The sequence below is a fragment of the Moschus berezovskii genome, chromosome 22 (assembly GCF_049115385.1).
Source record: "Moschus berezovskii isolate FMDL1 chromosome 22, NW_MosBer_1.0, whole genome shotgun sequence".
NCBI lineage: Eukaryota > Metazoa > Chordata > Mammalia > Artiodactyla > Moschidae > Moschus > Moschus berezovskii.
In genome coordinates, this window is record NC_142481.1 from 57,463,897 (window position 1) to 57,485,922 (window position 22,026).

Genomic DNA, 22,026 nt, shown 5'->3' on the forward strand with positions numbered 1-22,026 from the left:
TTGAATTGGTCAATAATGACAAACGCGTGGTTTCTAAATTACTCTATATTGTTCTACAGAGATTACCAGAGTATATATAGCAAGGGGGTATGAAGCAGTGAGAAAACACAGTTCATATTGTATTTGGATTATATTGGCTAGGAGAGAAGTGAAACCAACAATGTTAGCAAAGAAATCTAAAGAAATGTGGCCTGCTGTAATTGTAGAGATTCAAAAACCTGAATAGTACTAATTAAAATGAGAGAGCTCAATTGTTACAAGAGAAACGCTGCTAACAGAGGACTGTAAATGTTTAGACACCCCTGTGAATCACCAAATAATAAAGGAAAAAGGACAAAAATGAGAATTAAGTTATAAGCCTGGGAGCACCACTGCTCCACTTCTAAAAAATAATTTGTATCTTTTTTTTTTTCCAAGAGAAAAATGGGAGACTATAAAAGACTGCAGTGAGAGAAAGAAAAATACCCTGGCTTGACAGCAGTGTACAAAAATAAAATGTGCAGATAATAATACATTTAGCTGCCCAAACATGGGCATTTAATTTCTAGAAATGATACATAATTGCAACAATTAGGTGCATGGCCATGAATCTGTATCTCATGATCTTCATCATTAGTGAACTTTGTTTATAAATGTTGTTTATTTATAAATGTAGCAGTTTCAGTGTTCCTGACCAAAAATACATTCATGAGCAGCAGGGATCATATCTCACAGCTTTTACCAAAAATCCGATGCAAAAGGATTAAAGCAAAAATTCTAATAAAAAATGAAATAATTCTTCCTAAGTATACTGAAGTTCATATACATTAAAATATAAACTTCAGGCATTTGTGGCTAATAACTTTAAAGACTTAGAAAAGTATTGCTATAGACAATGCTAATGACATAATATGTTTATGTAATTTAAGCAGCAAATTTTTCCTCTGAATACATAAACTGTAATCCCTTAACTTCATTACTAGGTGAAATACTGTTTGACAGAAGACAGCAAAGAGATTCTGTGAGGGTGCATAAATATTGACATAATCTTCACTCTTTCTTCCCCAAACTGGTTATGGACATATCTCATTCCATCCCAACAAAGTATTCCCATAAAACCCAAGCTACTCTTATGAACATCATCTCTGCAGTAATGATGAAAAGAAAAAGTGCTTTTCTGGAAAATACCAACAGTGCTGGCCTTTTAGGGTAACAACTTGCCTACAAGCCTTTTGGGGAGTCTCTCCTTAGGGATTCCCGGGTTTGCTGAAACCCAAGGCTGCCAGCATGAGGGAAATGAACACAAGTCTAATCTGGTGTATGAAGCCAATGAGTGACACCTAAGGTCTCATTATAAATAGTAAAGTATGCAGTCGGGCGGGTGAGAGCATTCTGAAGTGCAATGTTCAAGAAGCTGGCTTAATATATGACTAAGTGTCAGAAGTCAGGTTTTCTGAGAATTACTTTTCAGATAAACAACCTTATAGCACTGCACTTAATCTTACTTACTAGAGACATCTCATTTATCACTGAATTACAAGTAACTTTAATTTTATTGATATTGCCATAAAGCCCGTTGAAAATGCATCCTAGCACTTTTTAAAAAGGGTTTGGGGCCCTGTTTGTTAAACGGGATCTTCTTGCATAAGTCTCCCGGGTCCCCTGGCCTCTTTCTCCACAGTCAAAGGGGACGGTGGGGGGAAAAAATGTTTCCCGCACCTGCCAGCATTGCCTTCAGCCCCTTTCCTGACAAAGTCGGGTTCTTTCACTTGCAGCCCAACTAACTTTCCGTCCCTCTTTCCTCCTCCCACCTAGGGAAACCAACTTCTTTTCATTTCATCAACAAAACTGGACACGGATCAATTTCAACTGACCTTTGCCGAAAGGTGGCGCTGTTGAGGTAAGAACCAACTCGGTCCAACAATAGTTTTCACTCTTCGACCGTTTTGCAGGCTTTAAGATTTTTTTTTTAATGCACCTTCCTAGCGTCCCCCCCCCCTCCCATAAAATAAGATAAATATGATTAACACCAAGTGCATTTCATTAATTGGAGGAATCAACAGTCCAACATCCAGGCATGCAGGCTGGTCTTCCAAATGCTGGGTCGGCTCCGCGCCCTCTCGCTTTCCCTCAAATAAATCTCGGCTTCTCCATCTGGCCTATCGCTTTAAAATCTTAGAAACAGAGTTGCTGGTTCTTTCTTTCTTTCTTTTTTTTTTCTTTTTTTTTTTTTCCAAAGCTTTAGAAGAATCGATCGAGAAAACCGAACAGTTATTAGTATCTGCAACCCCCCGAGGGGGAGAAGCAGCCCCCTACTCCCGTCCTCCCCACCCCCCACTCCGGGTTTCCGGACCCGTCCGAGAAACCGCGGTTTAAAACTTAACCCTTCGAGGGGAGCTGGTGAAGGCTGGGGTGTTGGTTCTTTTTTCGCCCCCGTTCCTCCCCACGATCAAGTCTGAAATAATTAAGTGAAATGTAAAAGTGCAAAGGGCGCGCAGGACCCTGATAAACAGGAGTCAGATTTCATAAGGGGGTGGATGAGTATGCGCGTGTGTGTATGAGAGAGAGAAGTGAGTCTCAAAGGCCAGACTCGGGCCCGAGAGTGAGGAGCCGGGCTGACCTGACACCGAGCTTTCCCGGAGTTAATTCGCGTTCGCACCCCTCAGCCAAGGACGGGAGACGCCAGCGGGCAGCTAGTCCCCGCGCGGAATGGCCCCTGAGCAACTCATTTCAAGTCCTTTAAAAGATGCTAATAAAACCGGCTCTCTCTCTCCGCGGACTTGGAGCCGCCCTGGCAGGCGCGCGGCCAGGCGAGGTCGAGCGCGCAGTGGGGACCCCTGCGCCCCTACGCGGGCGGGTGCGCGCGGGCACCGGGGAGAGGGGCAAAGAGTTGGGGCCAAGTTTGCGCTCCGGGCCCTGCCAGGCTCCGGGGAAAGAAGGTTCCCCCCGGGCGGAAACCTGGGTGCCCTAAGGTGGAGCAAGGAGAAAAGAATTCACGATCCTTGCGGGGGGTGGGGGGGGCAGTCAGGAAGGAGTTGGGTTGGGGGAGCAGGCCAAGCTTGGCCGAGCGAGTGGCAGGCGAGCTGGGGGCTCCGGAAGGCAGGCCTCTCTAGCTCCGAAGTAAAGCAAACCGTTCTTGCTGTCCACCCGGGTTTCCGCAGCCCTCCGGAAAACTCCGTCCCCTCTTGCACCAAACTTTTCTCCAGGCTTTGCAACCTCGCGCGGAGGCTGCGGCGCGGGAAGGGTTAAGACTGCCCGTCCCAGCTGACAGTCAGCTGATTGGGCTCTGATTGACAGCTCGGAAAAGTTTCCTTGTTTCTCGACTCCTATGCTAATCGCGGGCGCTCCCGCCTCCTCCCATTGGTCGGGAGTACCAGTCAATTTCCCATTTGGGCCTGACGTCAGGAGTGCTATAAAACTCAGCAATAGCTTTAAACTCTTCTTGCTGGATCAGAGGCTTTAAAATCTTTTTTTTTTCATCTTCGAGCTGTATAGCTCCGGCTGCTCGTCGGCTCGGTCTCCCCCCCTTTTGCTCTGCGCCTTGCCTTTTCCCCAGGACTTCGCTATTTCTCTTTAAAAGAAAAAAAAAAGCAAGAAAGAACTCAACTCTCCCCCCCCCGCCCCTTTCCTCCAGCCCGCTGCACCTCTGTCTTGCACTTTGCACGGAGGGAGGAAGAGCGCGAGGTTGAGCGAGAGGAGAGGAAAAAAAAAATTTTTTTTTAATAAAAAAGAGCCAGGCAGAAGAGGAGGCGAGAAGCATGAAGTGTTAACTCCCCCGTGCCAAGGCCTGCGCCGCCCGGACAGCCGCTCGCCGCGCCTGCAGCCCCAAACGGCCGCCGCGCGCGCCCCGCCTGCAGCCGGGGCCAGCAAGCCGAGCCGAGCCCTCCTTATGCAAAGCGCGCAGCGGAGCGGCGAGCCGGGGACGCCGCGCACCCAGCCGGGCTCCTCCGGCTTCGCTGCCGCCGCCGCCGCCACCGCCACCGCAGCCCGCGGAGGACCTTCCCGAGCCTGAAACCGCCGACTCGGCGCGCTAGGAGGCTAGCAGGCGAGGAGGGGCCGGGGCGAGCGAGCGAGCACATTGGCGTGAGCCGAGGGGGGAGGGAGGGCGGGCGCGGGGGGCGCGGGCAGGGCGGCGGGGGTGTGTGTGTGTGTGTGTGCGCGCTCGGAGGTTTCGGGCCAGCCACCGCCGCGCGAGCTAGAAGCGCCCCAGCCCGGCAAGCTGGCTCACCCGCTGGCCACCCAGCACAGCCCGCTGGCCCCTCTCCTGCAGCCCATCTGGCGGAGCGGCGGCGGCGGCGGCGGCGGCGGCGGCAGGAGAATGGCATCGGAACTGGCAATGAGCAACTCCGACCTGCCCACCAGTCCCCTGGCCATGGAATATGTTAATGACTTCGATCTGATGAAGTTTGAAGTGAAAAAGGAGCCGGTGGAGACCGACCGCATCATCAGCCAGTGCGGCCGTCTCATCGCCGGGGGCTCGCTGTCCTCCACCCCCATGAGCACGCCGTGCAGCTCGGTGCCCCCTTCGCCCAGCTTCTCGGCGCCCAGCCCGGGCTCGGGCAGCGAGCAGAAGGCGCATCTGGAAGACTACTACTGGATGACCGGCTACCCGCAGCAGCTGAACCCCGAGGCGCTGGGCTTCAGCCCCGAGGACGCGGTCGAGGCGCTCATCAGCAGCAGCCACCAGCTCCAGGGCGGCTTCGATGGCTACGCGCGCGGGGCGCAGCAGCTGGCCTCGGCGGCCGGGGCCGGCGCAGGCGCCTCCCTGGGCGGCAGCGGCGAGGAGATGGGCCCCGCCGCCGCCGTGGTGTCCGCCGTGATCGCCGCGGCCGCCGCGCAGAGCGGCGCGGCCCCGCATTACCACCACCACCACCACCACCACCACGCCGCCGGCCACCACCACCCCCCGACGGCCGGCGCGCCGGGCGCCGCGGGCAGCGCGTCCGCCTCGGCCGGGGGCGCGGGCGGCGCGGGCGGCGGCGCGGGCGGCCCGGCCAGCGCCGGGGGCGGCGGCGGCGGAGGCGGCGGCGGCGGCGGGGGCTCGGCGGGGGCGGGGGGCGCCCTGCACCCTCATCACGCCGCGGCCGGCGGCCTGCACTTCGACGACCGCTTCTCCGACGAGCAGCTGGTGACCATGTCGGTGCGCGAGCTGAACCGGCAGCTGCGCGGGGTCAGCAAGGAGGAGGTGATCCGGCTGAAGCAGAAAAGGCGGACCCTGAAAAACCGCGGCTATGCCCAGTCCTGCCGCTTCAAGAGGGTGCAGCAGAGGCACGTCCTGGAGTCCGAGAAGAACCAGCTGCTGCAGCAGGTCGACCACCTCAAGCAGGAGATCTCCAGGCTGGTGCGCGAGAGGGACGCGTACAAGGAGAAGTACGAGAAGCTGGTGAGCAGCGGCTTCCGAGAAAACGGCTCCAGCAGCGACAACCCGTCCTCTCCCGAGTTTTTCATGTGAGTCTAACACGCGACCCCAGCTCGCCACCTTGATAAGCGCTCCGTGGGGGTCCGACTCGGGTGTGGGCTTGCAGTTCAAAGAGCCTTGCTCGCTACCATCTGCCCCCTCCGCTCCCGAGCTTGCCCCCCACCCCCCCAGTTGCCCCCTGCACACACACACACACACACACACTCACACACACTGCTCCGAGATGATGGTGGTGGTGGCGGCTGTTTTTGAGTCGGGGAGGGGCTGGTGGTCTGGCTCATGGATTGCCAATCTGAAATTCTCCATAACTTGCTGGCTTGTTTTTTTTTAACACCCCCCTTACCCCTTCCACTTGCTCAGTGTTCACAGATCTCAGCAGAGCTCCTCACGCTCGTCTCTGGAGCCTGCATCATTCACATATTTTTTTTTTTTCTTCAGTTGATGAGCTGCTGTTCATTTTCTGTGTGTGTGTTTTATTTTGTTTGGATTTTTTTTTTAAAAAAGAACTTTGAGTTTTTGGAGCTTGCTGTGTTGCCCCTAACTCGCCCCCCATCCTCCACCCTCACCCCCTTGCCACCCATCTCCTTTGAGATAAAAGAAAAAAAAAGGCTAAGTTTTTTTTCTCCTCCTGAGTTCTTCATATGAGATTGAGCTTGCAAAGGAAAAAAAAAATGTGAAATGTTATAGACTTGCAGCGTGCTGAGTTCCATCGGGGTTTTTTGAGCATTGTTATGCTAAAATAGAGGGGAAAAAATCCTCACGAACCTGCCACAATCAAGCCTGCATCAGCCTTCTGGGTGTGACTCCTGAGTTTTGGTCCTTATGATGCCAAATCTGAGAGTTTAGTCTGCCATTAAAAAAAAAACTCATTCTCATCTCATGCATTATTATGCTTGCTACTTTGTCTTAGCAACAATGAACTATAACTGTTTCAAAGACTTTATGGAAAAGAGACATTATATTAATAAAAAAAAGCCTGCATGCTGGACATGTATGGTATAATTATTTTTTCTTTTTTTTTTCCTTTTGGCTTGGAAATGGACGTTCGAAGACTTATGGCATTGGCATTCATACTTTTGTTTTATTGCCTCATGACTTTTTTGAGTTCAGAACAAAAAAAATGTGCAACCCTAGAGCCTTCTTCCCATGAAAGTTTGCATCTGCTCCAAAACTGCTTTGAGTTACTCAGAACTTCAGCCTCCCATTGTAAATGCACTGAAGGGGTTCCTTGTCAAAGATGCCAGAATGGGTTAAAAAATTTAACAAGGCCAACAGTAAAGAACTCTTAATGTATTCTTTTTAAATGAGAATGACCACCCCATTGGGTGGACTAAAATTGTGCTGTTGCCGAAAGCAGTCTAAAATTTATTTTTAAGAGAAAGAATCTGCCCCATTATTTTTGTTTTGTTTTTATTTTTTTGGCTTTTGGTCATTGTCAAATGTGGAATGCTATGGGTTTCTAGTATATAATTTAATTCTAGTTTTTATAATCTGTTAGCCCAGTTAAAATGTATGCTACAGATAAAGGAATGTTATAGATAAATTTGAAAGAGTTAGGTCTGTTTAGCTGTAGATTTTTTAAAAGATTGATGCACTAAATTGTTTACTGTTGTGATGTTAAGGGGGGTAGAGTTTGCAAGGGGACTGTTTAAAAAAAAAGTAGCTTATACAGCATGTGCTTGCAACTTAAATATAAGTTGGGTATGTGTAGTCTTTGCTATACCACTGACTGTATTGAAAACCAAAGTATTAAAAGGGGAAGCACCCCTGTTTATATCTGTAGGGGTATTTTACATTCAAAATGTATGTTTTTTTTTTTTCAAATTAAAGTATTTGGGACTGAATTGCACTAGATATAACCTGCAAGCATATAATACAAAAAAATTTGCAAAACTGTTTAGAACGCTAATAAAATTTATGCAGTTATAAAAATGGCATTACTGCACAGTTTTAAGATGATGCAGATTTTTTTACAGTTGTATTGTGGTGCAGAACTGGATTTTCTGTAACTTAAAAAATCCACAGTTTTAAAGGCAATAATCAGTAAATGTTATTTTCAGGGACTGACATCCTGTCTTTAAAAACAAATGAAAAGTAAATCTTACCACAATAAATATAAAAAAATCTTGTCAGTTACTTTTCTTTTACATATTTTGCTGTGCAAAATTGTTTTATATCTTGAGTTACTAACTAACCACGCGTGATGTTCCTATGTGCTTTTCTTTCATTTTCAATTCTGGTTATATCAAGAGAAAGAATAATTACAATAATAAACTGCATTTTTTTTTTTTTTTGATTCTGTACTCAGTTTCTTAGTGTGCAGTTTAACTGGGCCCAACACTGCATTAGAAGTTTGAAAGGCATCCTTTTCTCTAGAGGAAGGGGTAATGAAGTAGTGAGGCAATAATTCAGAGTGGAACACAGGCTGTTTTGTTAGTGCAGTCCTTCTAATAATTAGGAATATGTAATGTAAATGTGAATTGCGATCTCTGAAAATCCCCCTCCCCCTCAAAGTTTTCAGTTTTTAAATAAGTTGAGACACCGTTGCCCTGCTGGAAACAAACAAACAAAAATGCCAACCAGAGAGCAGGGCCTTCTCAGCCTCGCCCCGAGCATCTGATCACCCAGCAGCGTGCCCATCTGCAGAGAAATGAGCCCAGAAAGAGGGCACTGGCAGAGGTGGCTTGGGCATATATGCATTCATTGGTCGATAAACAGTTCTTGCCTTTTGGTTGAAACTGATTATTTTTCCTCTTCCCTCACATGCCATGATTTTCTTGTTAGCAAGGCCTGACAAGACTTCACATCAACACTTTGAACACATCAAAGTTGTTGGTTTGTGTTTTTAACTTTGAAGGTCATTTGTCTTAAATAGGAAAAAGAAAAGTCCTCCTCTCACAGAAGTCCAAGTATATATCTGGGTTTAAACTGGGTTATTAAATCATATTTCTCCATGCAAATTTAGCTGAGGGCATCTCCACATAGGTGAGCTGGTAATGATTGCAAAGCACCTTAACTCCTGGAATAGGAGCGAAAAAATAATACCTGATTGAAATAAAGGCTGTGGTTTGATTTATTGGTGTTTTATCCCAACACAGGTTGTGAGTGGGGGCTCCCTGAAAAGATCGGTTGGAAAGTCTGGAGCCACCTTCACTAACAGCATTGACCTATTTTAAAAATGACACAAATTCATGCAACTAATGTTACAAATTCATGCAGTTTGCATTCTTCATCAACTTCCCCTAGATGGCTAATAGGATGTTAGACAAAGCCAACACTGTTTTGAAGATAGAGACCAACACAGTGACTTCTGTTTTATTTTCTTTTCTGTCCTTTTAAAAAAAAGAAACAAAGATAATATTGCAACTCTGAATGAAGGCCTGATTTTGAGGAAAGCAGGTTGTGCTTGGCGCTGATGAGTTCTGGCCGGTGTATGAGCCTTCCTTCCCTCTTTCACAGAACACGAAGACAGAGGCTAACAGGGCATTTTGACCTTTCTCTCACTGTTAGTTTGGATAGGGACCCTGAATCCACACTTCATTTTGCTTTAACAGAAGTCTTCGTAAACCTTCTTCCATGTGCTTGAACTTAGCTGTTCTCTGCTTCAGAGATTTTTTTTTTTTTTTTTTTGGTCTGATCCCAACGAGGAGATTTGCAGTCTCCCACTGTAGAAGCGGAAATGGATGTATCACTTAAGAGAGCCCAGCATCTGATGCAAGGTTTTAGGCAAACGCATTTTCCAGATAAGAGTGACCAGGGTGGAGTTATTATAATTATCTCATGAGAAATGCCACTTCAGAGGAAAATACAGTGGTCCAACAATTAAGTGTTTTGATAGGACCCTAGAAGGCAATTCAAAATAATAAGCAGGTTTTGGACCCAAATATGAAAAACACAAAGTGGTGTTGGCAAAAAAGAAAAAAATGCAATTTTGGTGGCTGCCTTTAAGAGAAGTTTAACTCCTAATAAAAGGCTTTAGAAGAAGTAACCATATTTAGGGGAAAAAATTACTAAAAAGCTTTGAAATGTAATGTGTGGTGAACACAAATACATGCTTTTAAAAAAATTTTTTTTCTAACCAAAAAATCCTAAATCCTGCCGGAGTGCCCTTATTGCAAATAAGTCTCTAATTTTTTTTGTTGTTGTTTAAATCATGTAGGAAATCTAGCTTTCCCTTCACACTGCATTTGAGGCTTTGTCTAAATAGTGTTAAAATTCCTTTCATTCCAAATGCAGAAGTGAGCCCACTCACAAGTCGGAGCCATCTGTGGGACGTAGCACGTTTTGGAAGCCCCAAGATCATGTGCTTTCCCCGTGTATTCACAAAATGAAATTTACATGAGACTTCTATTTATTATCATTATTATTATTACTGTCTGCAGTCATGAAAAACAGCCAACCCTTGACTTCTGTTTAATTTCCTTTTATTAAGAGAGAATAAATGATTGTGTTAGAGACGAAAGGTATTACATCTATAAGCTGCACGATAATTAACTGTACCTCCTGTCTGAGGTACAGACCCACAGGAAACATGCCGGTGCTTCTGACTTTACGATGTGCCAACCCAAATAGACTCGCTTATTTTCAACCTGTAATAGTTTTTTTTTTTTAAAAAAATCCACTGAAATTTATAAGATATATACAATGGCATAAAGGGAAGTGACCCAGAAGGTAGTAGCCAGCATTTTAAAAGCCTATGGTAGACATGCACACTCTAAACAGTACTTTTTCACGCTTCATTGTTTCTCTGGCAGATAATTTTACTAAGAAGAAAAAAAAAAAAATTTGATTCCCCTCCCCAAGCAGATGCCACGGGCAGAAGCTTTAGCAGAGCCGAGTACCCTGGTTTCCTCTCGGGCCCTGGATAGTATTGTAATTATCAGTGATGTCAGATGTGGTCATTCATCAGGCAGAGCCTTAAGTGAAACTAGTTAGTTAAGTACACCCCTTCCGTGGGCTTTTTTCCCTCCCCCTACTCTGCTCTCAGGCAGCCACAAAATCACTTCCCATGTTTCCTTTTTTTCCCCAGACCATGTAATAATTTTTTACAATGTATCTGACACATTAATAGACTGATATCAAATAAGCAGAGGTTCTACTTCCTGTTCTCAGTGAGGAAATGATGTCTAGATAATCATATTTATTTGCCTTCATGCCATAACCACCTGGGCTTTCAACAGAGGTCATTCCAATGGGACATGCCGTATTTATGACCAAATGTGCAATTCTAAGGTTCTGATCTTTTCTCCCTTATACCTTCACCCCAGTAGTTTTTATTTACACTCGTCAACTCGAGATACTTCCGCTCTTAAATGGGACCTCCCCTTGCCAAACCACCGGCTTTCAGGCTAAACACGGTGGGCAGGGGCAAATGGTAACCAGCCTTGCAAACACGGGGTGCAGCTGTCCCAGGCGCCACATGCCCAGCATGTCCTTGTCTGAAATGACCCAAGTGGCTTCTGACACAGTCAAAGGTTCGCAAGTCCCGAAGGTGGAAGGTTTCTGCTGTTGTCTTTATTTTTTGGTTTAGGCCAGCTTACTTCTGTGTTCACCCTTGATGAAACGCACTACACCCGCCATTCTAGGCCGATCAATATATTTAAAAGTTTGCTTGCCACATTTTTGCCTGTTGGTAGTTAAAGACTAACCGAGATAGGCTGGAAGACTGAGGTCCATGAGTGACAAGCTTTAGGCGGCTAAATTCCATGCCAGTAAAACACACAGCCAGGCTCGGAGACCTTACTTCTTACATAAACGTGCGATCAGAGAGGCTAGGAAATCTGATTCACCCGCTTTAGAGTGCTCATCTGCCAGGCTCCCTACTGCGATTTACTTTCATTTGATTTACTCTTAAATTTTGACCCTTTTCTTTGAAGAAATAAATGCCTTCGTTTTTAGGGAAGAGACGTCTACCATGAGAGGCTATACTTTTCACCACTTCTGATGATTCCTCAGGAGGCTGAATCAATAATTTGGAGTCAGTGCCTTCCTTGTTGTCAGTAGGAAAATGAGAGATACCTAAAGTTTGTTTTCTCACTGTGGGCCCATCCAAATTTAAAAGATGTCCCAAGTCCAGCACTAGGCAGACAGGAGCCATCAGGGAGGTGATCCAGCCCTTCAGACCACCGAACGCGGATGTGTGTGTTTGTCTGTTTTTGCATGTGTTTAAAAACAGAGCTGGAGCCTTTACCCACCTTTCGATAACACTGCTTTTCTCACTTTTGATATAAATCTTCAAAATCTAGACATCACACAGCCCCAGAAAAGGGGAATCCTCTCCAAGCCTGGCTCCACCCGGGGCTCGTGAACAAACCCAGCTCTGTCAGGGCATTTTTTTGTTTTTTTTCTCTCCAGCGGGGGTAGGGGACTGGGTGAGAGCATTTCAGTCTCCCAGGCTGTCTCATGACTGTCAGGGCATAAAGGAGTACAGTCCGGCCACAATGTGGGAGCATCTTTACCCTTTCGAGAGGGACACAACAAAAAACAAAGCAAATCAAATTGCTCAGCACGAAGGCGTAGCAAAACCCGCAGCTCCCCACCCGTCCCCATAGCGTCTGTGGGAGGTGAGAAATGAGGGAAGCCAGAGAGAACTGTGACGCTGCCTTCGAAGGCATGTCACCCAGTGTATACACATTTGCACGCAGGTGCAAGCCAGGTTCAGCTGTCCATTTCCTCCCTGTATGTTCACATGTGTTTCTGTTTTGAAAACAATTTTAGAGCTCGAACCCCAATTAAGAGCTCAGAGGAAATTGCGAATGTCTTAACTTTTGGGCATTTATGAATATATCAGCCTGTGACTTTGCTGTGGGGGCATTTGGGACCAGTTGGATGTGTTGTGCCCATATTTCTATGGTCACCGCAGTAGGTCTGATGGCATCGTGACAGTTTCATTGTTTAATTTTGAAAGCCCTTTGTGTGTTTTCCCTAAGTTTGCCCAATACAACAAGGCTAAGATAGGAAGAACACACCAGCAGCACACAGAAACTGGATCTTTCTATGGAAGTGCATCAGAGTTGGACAGTTTTAAGAAATTCACAAAATGCATTTTCCACAGAGAGGCTCTGATTGGAACGCACAGTTCTCGACCCAAATCATAACCATCTACCAAGCACCTCTTCCCCGTTCAACACACAGCTCCTTTTCCTTCCCTTTCTTTTTGTCAAATAACTATTTCCCCCCCTGTAATTAGGACTTTGGATTGCAAAATCACATTCCTCCCTTCTCCACAGATTCTTGGACCTTTAGTTACGATTAGAGAGGGGCATTAATTCAAGAAGGGAGGATGAGGGAGGGGTGGTCTGTGGAGATTTGGGAGGGGGGAGAGCAGAGGAAATAGTTCTGTGCTCACCCCCACACCCCCTTGGCCCCCACCCAGCCCAGGCCTGGCTGGGTGTGAGTTACACACGGGGGATTTGGATTCTGAATCTAAATATTCTGATCACCAGCCTTCAGTGTTTCCAAGCTGAGATTCCAAAGTATGGTTTTTCCTTGCGGTTGGTTCTTTCGGATAGGAAATAGGAGAGGCCACGAAACCTTTGTAGAAGGGGGAGAGGCGGCCTACCACCCACCCCTGTCCATGTCCCAAGAGAATGCTGAAAAGGAGGCCGTGGAGGGGCCCTGAGCTGCAAACCCCGGCCAGCAGAGCCGTGTTCTCTTTTGCCCGCTCAAATTTTTCCTCGTTCTCCGTGTCTTCATCCACTTTCGGAAGCCTGGAGAAGTGGGTTTCTGGTCTCCTTTGGGGGATTTTTCCAGGAAGCAAAGCAGAGCAGAGGGCAGCTAGCTGGTGTACAGGGGCTGGGCTAGGGTGGCGGTGGGGAGGTGGTGTCACTAACAGAGACCAACCTTGGCTTCTGACCCCTAATCACCAGGGGTCAACTCTAGGTCATTCCCGAGGCCCCTGCTTCCCACCAGACCGGATTTATTTGCAGGATGACTGACAGGCCGGTGGCGGACCCTGAGGTCCCCAGGATCCCTTAAGACAACTGCCATGTCCTTAGCTCCAGGGCCTCGGCCCCTGAGCGCCTGGCCCCTGGCCCGTCCCAGTATCCTGTCTGTATTTCATGCCTAGTCACCAGGGCCGTCAGAGAGACTTAGGAGTCACTGCGCTGGACCAGAAAGCAGTCTCCTCAGCTGGGGCTCGGGGCCCATCAACTCGCTCCTGTGCCAGTCCCTGTGCAGACAGAGGCTGGGATGAGGAGAAGAACTGGGAGGTGGCTCTGGGGGATCTAAGCACGGCTGCAGCTTCTGGGGCCCCTTCGCTCTGGGCAACCCTGCCCAGTCAGGTGTGCTCTCCACCCTCAGGGTCCCCTGGCCATCACGGCAGGTGCAGAAGGACAGGGCTCACGGGGGTGGGGTCCAGCTGCCGCCTGAGGTCACGGGCAGTCCCTGTGTGCCCCAGGCCCTGGTGGCGCCCCCGAGTGCGGAGCGAAGGCTGAGGACTCTGCCCGCAAAGCGACTCCCCTGTGAAATGCCCAAGCCTGCGCCTGCGCCTGGGGCACCACCACTGGCGGTCACTCCCAGTGCGCCCAGGGCCCAGCCCGCTTCTTGGATGTGTACTGGGATTTGGTTCAAGTGTTCCAGAAGGACCACCCGAGCCGCAGTGGAGGCCTCGGGGACGTGAAAACGACCTGCTTTGCTGAGCTCAGTGGTGGGCTCATGGTGGGAGGAAGTGGGATTCAGTCCTAATACACTCCTCTTTCACTTGGGACCCTCACACCACACTCCAGCCACCCCAGGAACCTTCTGGAAGTAAGATCCTCAGGTCCAGGTCATTCGGTTTTTACTCTATTAATTTTCTGGCCCATTTTCCAGATCTAGCTTTATCTTGTTTTTCCCCTTCTCTGGTTACAGACAGGGTGAAGAGGGAAAAGAAAAAAGGAAGGAAATCCAGATAACCTGCTTTAAGTCATTCTAGAAATCTCCATACTACAGTTGGGATTTGCCTTGATACAGTTTGATGCTTATTGTAGGGGAAAGCCACCCAAGCAAACTTCATTAGGATCGCACCCATAACTCCAGCTAGAGGGGCTCACTTGCATTCCCGGGTTTAACACAGTGGCTGCCGAATCTCAGACACTCAGGAACTGTCTGCAAAGGACAAACTTTAAAATCGCTCATTTCAGGAAAGAGCCCTTCCATGCAGGATTTTTTTTCCCCCCTTATAGGGACAGTCAGTTTTTTAGATCCTTGAGTGTAACGTAATTAAGCATCTCTGCACCTTCTTAAATAAACCTCCCCTTTTCCCTTCTCCTCCTCTTAGGGAAGGATTCATCAGCGTGCAGATAGACATGGGGAAAGGCATGCAAGGGTCTCAGCAGCTGGGCTGCTTTCACATTGTCACGTTCCACTGAAGTCCTTTTTGCTAGGATGGGGAAGCCTGCAGTCATGATTCTCAGATGAAATGGGTTAAAGATGATGGTTGAGTCTGTTTTCAGACAATGAACCCAACATACTCTTTCATCTGCCATTTACCTATCTATCTACCTCCTTGTGAAGCTCTTTGATACATTGTAGAGGGGGAAGCTATTAAAAGGTGAATCTGCAGTTTCCACATCAGGACACACTAATGAGCACGGGACAAGAGTTCCTCCGTCTGCTCCACATGTTGGTAGGCGGGAGCCAAGCCTAGCCTGAACAGTCGAAGATGATCTTCCCGTAAAACCTTGGCCGGAATTGGCAGACTTAGGGCAGCGAGGAGGTGCGTGCTGGCCCCCTGTGTGTTCTCAGGGCGCCCTGTCCGTGTTCATTCCCCCTGCACTGTGCCGCTCACGAGACCTTTCCAAATCTTCCTTGGAATATCATGGCACATTCCTATGCTATTTAAAAAGTACCATTTAATTGTTAGGTAAATAGATCCCGCTTGCAGAGGCTCTGTGCTAGCCGATGGCCGGCCTGGACTGCACCTGGCACAGTCCAGCTCGAGAGGCTCCTCTCTACTCCCAGGCGAGGTCCCCTTGCCCCCTCCATTCTTCCCTAGTGACTAGGCTGGGTGAAGGTGATGAGGACAAAACACGGCGATGGCTTTCGGACCCCATTCATGTGTGCGAACTGAATCTCTCTCCCCTGCTTTGGAAAGTAAATGCCTTGATAACAGGATGGCTTCCCCAGGTGGCCAGCGAATAGAGGTCATCTTGAGGAAAGTGACACCAATGATCTAAAAAGGACATCTACTTTATGAGATTTCAGGCAAGATGCCAAATATCACATTTAATGAGGCCCGATTCTTTTTCTCCAAAAATAACAGAGGCTATCAATGAGCTGGTCAGGAAGGCAAAGGGGCATTTTTGCAAAGTCTCCGTCCAATTATTGCTTTGTAATATTGTTCTAAAATTGAATGCTTCACGAGTCTGTGATGTCATGTGAAATATTGCTTGCAGAAGCTTAACATATGTTTGCAGTGCCCCAAAGGAATTAAAGATATTCCCTCCACAATCCCTGAAGCTTTTATACCCTATTCACTTGTGTTTCGAGCAGAATCTGTTGTTCCTAAAGGTTGGTTTTTTTTTTTAAAGTAAACTTATTTGGGAAGTTTTATTTTGTCTTCCGTTTGTTTTTTGAGATTAGCCATTTGAACTTGAAATGGAGAACAATTGATATCGTGGATAACACTTCCAGTTTTATAACTTCAGTATGTTTCTTGTTTCTTTTTTTTTTTTGGCATAGAAATAATATATTTGGCAAAAGATTAGTATATACTCTGACATGAAAAAGAGTAGTTTGTGCCATACGTTTGAAAAATCATTTCTAACATGAAATGTGGATGAAAGCCCATAAATGTATTTGAGGCAGCTCTGACGGTTGAGTCCAAATTTATTTATCTGTGTTTTAATGCATAGTCAGACTATTTAGATAAAGGACATTGGAAAAATTAGAGAGTTACACTAAATGAAAACTTAAGTAAAAGATTCTATGTCAGTTACAGCAGCCTAGATATTTCAGCAGGTGTATGTGTCATGTATATTTTTTCACACCAGTTATAAAGTAATTCAAATAAAAGTGGGGCAGATTAAAGAAGAATAACTGACTCTCCACACTGGGGAAAAAAATTAGATTGACTTACTGGTTTATCACAGTTATTGTACACAGATTTGTTGTAACCATGTTGAATTTTTTAAATTAGATTTTAAATATATTTTGACAGTCTGCACTTGTAGAGTATGGCTAACTATACAGAGAAATGACAGGTCTGCTTTGTTATTAAACTGCTGTCTGGAAAATATTGGACTCTGTACAGTAAATGATAATTATTTTGCCACTTACATTAGTACAACTAATAGCAATAAGGGGTTTTTGAACCATAGAAAGCTAAACTACTTTGAATTACTGTGCTTTGTTATTCACTGTGAAGCAAAAAAGACTTTTTTTTTTTTTAAAGCAATCTCATTTTCATATTACCGTTCTAAGCATTCCCTGCTACTAATTTAAACAGAGTGGAAGTTAATAAATAAAACAGTGGTCTCTAAATGGTTGTATTTGTTATGAGAATGTCTATGGTTAAGGTCAGCAGTACTAGCAGAATAGACCCTGTCTGGGAAGAGGAGGGGGAAGATGGAAGAGAATCCGGTCTAGGGAACGAAGTCAGGGAGAAGTGGACCAGTGTGGCTCCCCAAGGGAACCAAGTGTTCAGTCTGTGAACACTTGGGGGACGCCCATCAGAGACCTTCAGTCCTGGTCCATTGTGAACCCAGCTCCAGGGCTGATGCCGGCTGCTAGGCCAGTGGACGTCACTGTCTCCACCTTCGCAGGGTCAGAGGCAGGGTGGAGGGGGGCTGACGCAGCACAGCGCGCTGCTCTCTTCCATGCAAACCCTTCCTCTGGCAGGGCTGAGACCAGGCTGCCAAAGCAAGTGGACCTGAATTCCTCTTCTTTGGCTCTCATTCTGCCCTTCTTGTAGCTAGTGAGGCGGCCTTGAACATGCTCTCCTTATAAAACCCTCTTCGTGATTATTAATGATCCTTTGTTTATTTTAATATATTTACTGAATCAGGTACCCAAGGGAATCCTCTACATCAGTGATGTGAAAAATCCTGTTGCCCGAAGTCAAAGAGGTACATCTTGATTTCTGATTTGCATGTGCTTGTTTCAATGCATTTTCCATGAGGGAGCGAGCCAGCGGCTGAGGAATGCGATCACTCTCCAGGTGTGAAAGTCTCCCGCTTTCGTAGCCGGAGGGTCTGGGTTTCACGCGTCAACGGTGGTGATGCCAGACGCTGAGGAGAAGGCTGGCGACTGCGAGACCAGCATGCATGCCTTTCTGTACTGCTGTCATCACGGAGGCGTGGGCTACAGAGCTCTCGGCCAGTCTGAGTGGATCTCAGACCTTCAGCCTGAACCAGTGTGAGTCTCTTGACTCTCAAAGAGCTGCCTGGTCTCTCTGCCCGAATGTCAGACAATCTGGGCGAATCTGTACCGTTAGAATCCGTGGCCGGTGGCCGGCTTCACATAACCATTCCAAATTTACAGTCTCCTATAACTCACCCCACGCTCACATTTGGAAAAGCTAGTGTAATTTCAAAGCACATTGTGTCCCTCCTCTGCGTCCAAATGTGAGTTTGGAGCCACTCCCCACTAGCTGAAGGAGGATATGGGGGTCAGAAATCTGATTTTCATCGACAAAAAAAAAAATTGAAATTAAGCTATTTAAATGGGTTTGCAATTATGAGGTTCCCAGGGTGAATTTAATTATGAATTCTCCTCATTTGGAGAACCAGACCAACACTCTTACACCAATAATTATTTAGCATTATCGTTTTATGTATTCCTGTTACCTCTTATTGGCTAATGGAATGAAGTTTGATTTTTTTTTTAATGAAATTTGCTTGCTGAGAAATTTGCATGAAATATAACTTTTAGTTTAAGTCACACTGTCAAATTGCTACTCTTTGCCAAGGAGACACTTTAAGAATCCAGTGAACTGAGGATGTCAGAAAACAGACCCACATTTTCCCCCACTCTTCAAACACGGTGTCTGATTACTTTTACGTACTGTTATTGGGAAAGTCTTTGAGTAACTGGACTGTGACTGTTTAACATGATTCCTTTCCTAGCCTTAAACAAAATTAACATTTTATTTAATAGTTCTCATCTGCAGATTTTTAACTCAGTGTATACCATTGGGATTAATTTGTGTGTTCTCGTGTATGCATGCTGTACCAAAACTATTTCCCTTTCTGCTCTCCCTGTCTTTATAATTGAAGCTTGAAAGCCATCTACTAAAAAGGATGATCTAGACCCACCGGGCAGGTTTTGTTACGCTGAAACCACCCATTCTGAGCAAAGAGTTAATGAACTTTTAAGGCAAGGTTCACACGGGTCTTGACCCCCCCGGTAATATTTCATATAAGGTTACTGGTGGGAGAGAAATCAAATTTCAGCTGTGAACATGATTGACAGGTGAGAACCGGGAAGCGAAAGGCATTTGGCCAGATGGGGACGTTGGGTAGGAAAACAATTCCTCAAAGTTACTCTGTGATATTAGATATTATAAGCGGATATATGAAAAGTTTAATATTTGATACTCTTGGGAGAGTTACTTAGTTTATTTTCAGAAAGTCACTTTGGTTAAGAGATTTCAGTCCCGGAAGCCAGAAATGGGCAACCAGTAGTTTTCTGCTCTCCTGTTGATTTCTGTTATGTACAAATTCATGGCTTATTTCTGGCCATTTTCTAGACGAGAGTCTGAGAATTAGATTAGAAGCCATTTGGGGAGGCATTTAATTACCTTTTATTTATTCTCATAGTCCAGCTTATATTATGGTTCTTGGTATTATTACAAACTAGTGATCCTAAGGGCTGTCACCAACAGATGAAATGCTCCTTTTCTGTAGCATCTCTTGATTTGAACATTTTCCACTAGTGCATGCTTCAGCTTAACACACGTGAGTCTGCCCAAGTGCGTGATTTGTCAAGGTCGTGCCTTCTAAGGAAGGACTTCTAACATGCCAAGACAACAGTGCTCTCTGATGTCTGTTTTTCCATGGTAGCACCCCTGGGTCAGGTGTCACATTAGCATCATTGCCATGGAAACAGGTGATGGTGTTGCGTGACCCTAAGGCCAAGGGTGGCTTTGGAATTCACCTAGGAGGCTGTCTCTTAGAGTGAATTGTCAAAAGGAGATTAACAACTACTCATAGCTTGCACCAAAATTGAAAGCAAGCAGGCCTTTAATACATGCTCTTTCCTCTTGTGTGCTGAAAAGCTAATTTCAGGAGGTGGTGGTGGACCTGAGCCAGCTGATGTGTCTGCTCTACCCTTACAGATGTTCCTGACATTCTCTCAGACCCACCCGGATGCATCCCAGCCTTAACAGAGCCGCCTTGGGGCAGGGCAGGTGGGACACACACACACACAGGGGAGAGGCCTGTTTGTAGTTTTCCCGTCACTCGTGGGAGATTCCTGATGGAATTCATATAAACAGCTCTGCCCCAGGTTCTAAGTACCCATCAGTTTTTCTTTCTTTCTAATCTTACAGTTAGCTGGGTGGAAATGTTTTCTCCTGACTGTACCATTGCCAGTGTGAATTCAAACCATCGTAAGGGAGGCTTTACTCTGTTATGAGCTGGGATATAAACAAAAACACGGTAAAACAGACTCCAGAATCTCATTTCTATTTTGTATAACGTGTCCTCCCACATCGCTGCCCATGATCACCCAGAAATAAAATGCAAGCATGGATGCCTGATGCCCAGTGTCCACGTGGGTTCCTGAGCACAGCTGTTTAATTCAGACATAGAATTACAGATGCTGTAACCGTTATTTCCCTCGCAGAGTCCATCAACATATTTTAACAGAAATGGTGAATCAGGTGTTCTCAGCCTAAGGCTGTATGAAAAACACAGAACATAAGTTTTCACTTCTCAGTGCCTCTGTTTGAAAAGCCCGCGTGAGAGCAGTGACTGGTCTGGACTCTGGCTTCACTGCAGACCCCTCAGGGCCTCTCAGGACTCAGCTTTCAGAGTAAGTGCCCCGCCGCGGAGGACAGCGAAGAGTAGAGTGCTGTCTGGCATGCAGATTTGGAGAGTGGACCAACCCCTCAGAGATTCCAGGAGTGTGTCTTAAGCAGATGACATCACAGTGTGTGCTGGCAGTGAGAAAGGAAGGGGAAATAATTCTGTTTAAACTGTTTTAGTGCCGGGGCTGACCTTATCAAATTGTTTGCTGTTGTTCGTTTGTTTAGATAGCCACCCCCCCACCCTCCTTCCCATACAAGCCTGCCTAAGGTCCTTTCTGTGGACACTGGCCCCACCAGTGAGCAGGTTTAATCAATCAATTATGGCAGAGTGAGTGCAGGGCAACCAACTTAATGAAGCCCCATTATTTTCAGTGGTCCTTAGGAGGCTATTGAAGGGGCTACCTTAAAGAGAGAGACATTATGCATTTGGTGGGGGCAGGTGGAGGGGTGGGGGGAGAAGGGTTTTGCACACGAGCATAGCACTCTTATTTAAAACAAAATGATGCTTCTGTCAAGAGCTTTCCTTCTAAAAGCACACATTCAGTCACCTGCCAGAATCTGAGATTTATTGCTGCCATTCACAGATGCCAATGTTGAAACTCTCTTCGCCTCCAGCTTGCTGAGTCTTTCATTTCCTCGATCCAAAAATCACTGTAAAGTTGTTGTTTAGTGTCTGCATTTTTTGCTTTTCCTGGCACCTAATGAAATTATCAGCAATAAATGAGCTATGTAGAAGGGTTGGTTTTGCTTTTATTTTTTATTCTTTTTTTTTCTTTTTTGCAGTATTTGGAAAATGCTGGGACAAGGGTAAGCCAGTGGCAGAATTCAGAGTGCCTCTCTTTCCAGCATCTACAGGAAACGTAATAAAGCCATTAGCATTTATATAATTTCAGATGGGAATTAATACTGGGGAAGGGAAGGGGAAGGAGTGTCAGGTGTTGATTGGGCAAGTCAGATCAGCTGTGGGAATTACAGTTATTGTCACTGGAGACAGCACAGCCCTGACCTCCAGCATAAGCTGCTGGAAGATATTAACACCTAATTATCAAGCCAGGGGTGCATCTTACACCTTAATCACTGTTGAGGTGAAAGTTACAAAAAAGAGGAAGGGAGTTGTTTTCCATGTTCCTTTCAGCAAGCATCCATCCTCTAATAAGGGCTTACCCACTTGCAGCAAGTGACGATTTCCTTTTAGTCCTTTCAGTCTATAGAAAAGCACAGTAACTTCATTTGCTAGCAGGTAGGCAGTGGAGGTGAGAATCGAATTGATCTGAAATTGACCCTGAGGTCACTGCCTCCTTTAAATTGGGTGCTGCAGACAAAGTTTCTTTTCTTCTTCTCTGGCTCCTGCCAGCAGCCAAGCAGAATCTTCTGTCATTGGGGTGGGGGGTGGGGAGAGTGTTAGCAATTATTTAAAGGGATTCTGACACCAGGGTTGAACCCCTACCCCAAACTTAATCCAAATGGAGACCTTTTTTTTACGGATGGTGGTTAATTAAAGGGCTTGAGCCTCCGACCCGACACCCCCCCCCCCATGTTGTGCCTCTGGCTTGTTTATATTTTAAAATGAGGTTCATTCCTGATGCACAAGAAATGGCAGCTGACAGTCGGGGTCTCTTACTGGACTGACTTGAATAGGGAATAGAATTTCCTGTTTCTTTTTACATGTTCTCTTCCT

The 22,026-nt window shown here is 46.3% G+C and overlaps 1 protein-coding gene across 2 annotated transcripts; it reads left to right on the plus strand.

The window, feature by feature from the left end:
* The first annotated feature begins 3,039 nt into the window (after positions 1 to 3,039).
* Positions 3,040 to 21,579, plus strand: MAF (MAF bZIP transcription factor). 2 transcript variants are annotated; one of them, XM_055413075.2, is made up of 3 exons: positions 3,040 to 5,427; positions 17,385 to 17,445; positions 19,656 to 21,579. In XM_055413075.2, the coding sequence occupies exons 1-2, from the start codon at positions 4,298 to 4,300 to the stop codon at positions 17,416 to 17,418; spliced, it is 1,164 nt and encodes a 387-aa protein (XP_055269050.1). In that variant the 5' UTR covers positions 3,040 to 4,297; the 3' UTR covers positions 17,419 to 17,445; positions 19,656 to 21,579. The 2 variants fall into 2 exon arrangements, with proteins under 2 accessions (XP_055269050.1, XP_088686918.1); XM_088830792.1 differs by lacking the exons at positions 17,385 to 17,445; positions 19,656 to 21,579 and having other exon boundaries at positions 3,121 to 7,534.
* The last annotated feature ends 447 nt before the right edge of the window (positions 21,580 to 22,026 follow it).

What these genes read in the sequence shown, in the direction of transcription:
- MAF (XM_055413075.2), top strand. Translation starts at nt 4,298, where the DNA reads ATGGCATCGGAACTGGCAATGAGCAACTCCGACCTGCCCACCAGTCCC. An exon ending in TCCTCTCCCGAGTTTTTCAT is followed by an intron (nt 5,428 to 17,384) that starts GTGAGTCTAACA and finishes TTACTGAATCAG; the next exon opens with GTACCCAAGGGAATCCTCTA.